Below are 5397 nucleotides of genomic sequence, written 5' to 3' on the forward strand. Positions count from 1 at the left end.
CACACACACACACACATACATACATATACTACATTATACATCTTTAAAGAGATATTTACTGGATCCGGATAGAAGATTTTGGCCATGACTCTCAGGCCTATTTAATCAAATAAATACATATCATTATTTGACAGTTAACTGAATGTCTTTGAGTTGTGGACAAAACAAGACATTTGAGGACGTCTTCATGGGCTTTTAGGAAACACTGATCCACATTTTTCACCAATTTCTGACAATTTATAGACCCATCAACTCATCCATTCTTGAGAAGATAATTATTGTTGCAGTCCGGATCAGAATCCACTTATAAACAGAAACATGTTGAATTGAATCAAATAAAGCTGATCTCATATGGAGGAAAAAAAGAGATTATTTCGGTAAGTCTGGCAGGAATGTAGTATCGGCAGCTACGTGTTTCAGGATTTGTTTCGTGATGTTTCTGTGTTCTGTCGGCAGTACGAGGAGGTCGCAGACAAAGATGACCTGATGGGAGTAGAGGACACAGCCAAGAAAAATATCCTTTAAACGTCATTCCACTGATTTACTGAGGAATGTGCCCCCCAAAAACACGATTGCTAGCTAGTAAACGTTCATTGATATGCACAGTGGCTTGAGAAAGTTTACACCCCTCAGGCTAAAGTTGATTAAAAACAGGAAGAAAAAACATCTTTTGGAAATTGATCTTAATGCCTTAATTTAAAAAAAAAATATAGGAAAATCCAACCTTTCAAGGACACCACTTTTCTTTGTAAATGAATAATGTATTGTAACTAAATAAATGTTGTTCCTTAAAATGCAGGGTGCGTAAGGGAATGTGAAGGGCATGTGATGATGTGGGGTTAGTTTAATTCCAAAGGCCAAGGGAACTTTAAGTGGATAGTGCATGGTCAAATTTGACCAGCGTTGTCTTTTTTTGGCTAGCGAGTGATCAAATCTACCACTTAAATATCATACCAGCATTTGGCTGGTGGGTGGTGCTTATCTTGGACCCTGCGTGCTGTTGCCTTGACTCCCTAAATCTGTAGAGACACGAACATTCATACGTGAGGAGGTGTGGTTATTAGTAGGATTGGCCGGCTCTTTTGCATAAAATAATAAGCTATTAAAATAGCCTAATAGTTGTTGGCATGATTTCAACAAACATGCACGTGGCACAGTGAATCCTTAAGTTGAACTGTATCTGTGGATCTTAGTGACTACCTTACTTATAGCCCAGTAAGCATAGGGGATTGATCTTTGCTAGGGGGTCCCGGACCCCCTGTTGAAGATCCCTGCTTGAAGTAGCCCTGCATTAGCATACGGCTAAGTCCTCCTTAAGATATTTACCTAACTATGACAGGCCCTATCATTGAATCCAGTTGATATGTTGACCTGGTTCTGATTGCAGTCTGGCCAGCAAGAATAGGTCGGACCTGTGTTGTTTGGTCCTGTCCAGCAGCTGTCTTGGAGGGGCTTTAGTTAACATGCAGCTGCTGGACAGACAGGTAACAAAGGCACACAGATAGGATGAGTTATGGTGGAACTAACACGTTACTAATCTAACCTCCTAATGTTGCCACAAGGCCGCAGTCACTCTTAATGTTGTTGATTTTTAATAGTGATATAACTCCTCGTCCTGCTGAAACAACGGTGGCTCCTTTCCAAGAATAAGAACAAGAACTGGCAGATGATAGAGGAAAGGTTTCAAATTAAGAAAAAAAACACGCCTCAGGGCCTGTTCAGTGGCTGTTTGTACAGTGGTTTGTACTGTACATGCTCACCTAAATACCCAGGCGTGTCTCACATACCGATCATAAGAACACGCAGATCTGATATCTGCTCAGTAATTAGTCCCGAGGGAGTCTCTCGTGGCGCCGTCGCACGCGGACACAAAGTGAAACCGTGTAAACTGAAACACGTGCAGCTCCTTGACTTCCCGCTGCAGGTTTCTTCTCCAAGCCGTCTCTGAAGAGCAGGAACACCATCTTCACTCTGGGCCAGAGGGGGGGCATCCTGAGTCCCACGGAGCTGGAGGGGCCGATCCTGGTCCCACACACGGCTCAGAGAGGAGACAGCAGGGTGAGACGTCACAAACACGTTGTCACCCAATCTGCTGAGCTACAGTTGGAGTCCCTTTTAAGTCCTCATCATTAGGTCATGTACACTACCGGTCAAAAGTTTGGGGTCACTTACAAATTTCCATTTCACTCCATTATAGACAGGATACCAGCTGATCTGGGTGGGGGGGCTGATCTTTAATACAATATCTACATTTCCCATTATCAGCAACCATTCATCCAATGTTCCAAAGGCTCATTTTGTTTACTAATCTGATATTATTTTAAAAAACTAACTAAGAAAACATTAAACAACCCTTTTGCAATGATGTAGGCACATAATGTAATCTGATTACTGCCCTGGTTAAAAAAAACAAGGCAACTGATCTCAGCTGGGATTCTGTCTATAATGGAGTCCAATGGAAATTTGTGAGTGACCCCAAACTTTTGACCGCTAGTGTATAATAATGTATACTGTGTAGATGGATAAGTTTGTATTCTTTTCTTTTTAATAATTATTTATCACAAATTACCTTAATTAATTCACAAATTGGATTGAAGGGATGAGTCGTAGAGGTGTTCCGATTTTCTCCTTTTCAGATAAGGGTTTCGATACCTAAACACGCGTATCGGCTGAGATCCAGTACCCATCCGATTCCAGTGCGTTTAATATATATTATATCTATATTATTAATTATTTTTTTTACTTTTTATATACTACTATCTCTGTGGGCCTGGCTCAGTTATTATGTATTGCCTTTATTATATCAAGATGCATCTCAAAGTCCCCTGAGCCGCTCCGTTGAGGACTGAGCCTCTGGATATGGGCGCCTGCTCTACCAGGTGAGCTAGCCAGGCGCCCGATAAGATGCCTGATATAATAAGGGGCTACCGTCATTAAGATATCAGACGGAACGATGTTAAACCTTCAGCTGTTGATTGATCAAAGCTACAAGTTATCGGGCACCCAGATAGCTCAGTTGGTAGAGCGGGCGCCCATATATAGAGGCTTACTCCTCGACGCAGCGGGCCAGGGTTCGAGTCTGACCTGTAGCCCTTTGCTGCATGTCAGTCCCCCTCTCTCTCCCTTTTCATATCTTCAACTCTCCTGTCAATTAAAGGCCTAAAATGCCCCCCCCCCCCCAAAAAAAAAGCTACAAGTTATCTTAAAACAATCGTTGGGGCGCCCTCGTAGCTCACATGGTAGAGCGCGTGCCCCCATGTACCGAGGTTCAGTCCTTACCACAGCGGCTCTAGTTCAGTTCCAGCCCGGGGCCCTTTGCTGCATGTCATCCCCCTCTCTTCTACACGTTCCTTCCTTAATCTTACATATCAAATAAAGGCAATAAAAGCCCCAATGTGAAACCGCAAACACACAACAAATGACAACACCTTAAACCTTAAGAACAATAACAGATAGATAGGAATATGTTTTCATTCATTTATAACAGAAAAATATAAAATAAACCCCAAATCTGAGGTCGTAGGATTATCCAAATTTCCACATGAAAAAGATGAGTTCAGTTTCTTAAGTTTTTGAGATTCTCAGTTAAGGACCATAACAACATTTTCAGTTAATTGATGCAGTCAAAAGCCATCTGTGCTCCTCCGATTAACAGCCCCCCATGTTACCTGTTGAAAGGTTCCTACCTAAATAGACGCACTCTAGTAACACCAGTGAACACTTTGTGTCCTACACCCAAAACAAATGAACGTGGCTCTTACAAAAGTTGTACCATATCATTACAGAAGATTATGTAAATGAAACGCTGATCTCTCTCCTCCAGTATCCCTATGAGACGCTGTTCCGCAGCCAGCACTACGCTCTGCTGGACAACGGCTGCAGGGAGTACCTCTTCCTCTCCGACTTCTTCATGGTGACGGGAAACTCCGCCCTCGACCTCTTCAACAGCATCATGGGGAAGACCCTCAGCATGTTCCTGGTACCCACAACGCACCTCTTTGTCTTGTTAAAGCCTCACGTTCCGCTCTTGTGAAATGTGTGTAATGCCACTTGGAGACAATATCTATATTGTATAATTCAGTCCCCTTGTCTGCTCCGTCTCTGCAGAAGAGCATGTCCACGTATGTGTCCGACTGCTACGACAGCATCGCCGTCTTCCTCTGCATCCACATCATCCTGCGGTTCCGAGCCATCACCGCCAAGAGGGCCATCCCCGCTCTCGACAAGTCAGTGTCCCGAAAAAGTGACTAAACGAGTGCGCTTGGAGTTCAGTTGTTTTTGTTGGTCTGTTTTAGGGCCTCGGAGGTGTTGTAACTCACTCAGCACGTTTCAACCAGCAGCAGTGAGATGTATCTTTTAAACCTTTTAAAGCTGTAGTCCGTAGTCTCTGTCGCCCCCATGAGGAATTCAAAGTAATGACAACAACACTGTTCCATATGCGTCCACATGATACAAGCCTTCCATGACCGCTCATGACTGGATTTTTGTCACCTTCCTCTTCCTTTGTGTTGGCGTTCTAACCTCCGGTAGATTTCTGAGGACTATTGTTCCCTTGTCCTCAGATCTTGTCATTTTTCACCGCCTTTTCGTCACCTTTTTGTAGCCTCTTTGTCACCTTCTCGGATGGGTGTCCCTGTCCTCTGTCTTTGTGCTGGCGCTCTAACCTGCAGCTGGTTTCTGAGGACTATGGATACCTGCTCCTCAGATCCTTTTAGCTGCGTTTTTGTCGCCTGTTTATCGCCTTTTCGTCGCCTTTTTGCTGCCTTTTTGTAGCTTCTTTGTCACCTTTTCATCACCATTTTGTCACCTTTTGGATGTCCGTCCCTTTCCTCTGTCTCTGATTTCTGAGAACTATGGTTACCTGGTCCTCAGATCTCTGCAGGGTAAATCCAGACAGCTAGCTAGACTATCTGTCCAATCTGGGTTTTCTGTTGCACGTCTAAAACAACTTTTAAACGTACACATGTTCACCCAAAACAAGTTCCTTCCCAGAGGCTCCGTGCAGCGCTTAGCGCCACCTTACATGATTTTGATTGGTTCAAAGAAATGCCAATAAACCAGAGCACGTTTTCCACCCATCCCGGAATGCTGTGTGGACAAGCCAGACCCTCCTCTGCAGAGCTGTGGAGGAAGGTCTGGCAAAGCGAGACTACTCTAGGCCTGTTTGAATGGAGAAAGAGGCGCATTCTTAAAGTGTTTTTGACAGTTTAGAAAAAAGTGGATGAAATCATCCTGAATCATCACTGCTAAATCTGTCTCTCTGTGTGTCTGTGTGTTCTGCCACTCTTTCTGTATGTCTATCTGGATCTCTCTCTTTTTCTCTCTCTCTCTCTCTCTCTCTGTCTGCCTGCCTGTCTGCCTGTCTGTCTGTCTGTCTGTCTGTCTGTCTGTCTGTCT

At 43.8% G+C, this 5397-nt stretch overlaps 1 protein-coding gene across 2 annotated transcripts in view; it reads left to right on the forward strand.

The window, feature by feature from the left end:
• vps52 (VPS52 subunit of GARP complex) overlaps positions 1-5397 on the forward strand; it is a 21081-nt gene that overhangs the window by 9092 nt on the left and 6592 nt on the right. For both annotated transcript variants that reach the window (XM_034891541.1, XM_034891542.1), the window contains exons 10-13: positions 457-514; positions 1925-2058; positions 3824-3979; positions 4108-4226. In XM_034891541.1, the coding sequence (XP_034747432.1) occupies positions 457-514; positions 1925-2058; positions 3824-3979; positions 4108-4226 (467 nt within the window). The remainder of the gene's footprint in view (positions 1-456; positions 515-1924; positions 2059-3823; positions 3980-4107; positions 4227-5397) is intronic.

Source organism: Etheostoma cragini, chromosome 14, assembly GCF_013103735.1.
Source record: "Etheostoma cragini isolate CJK2018 chromosome 14, CSU_Ecrag_1.0, whole genome shotgun sequence".
Lineage (NCBI taxonomy): Eukaryota > Metazoa > Chordata > Actinopteri > Perciformes > Percidae > Etheostoma > Etheostoma cragini.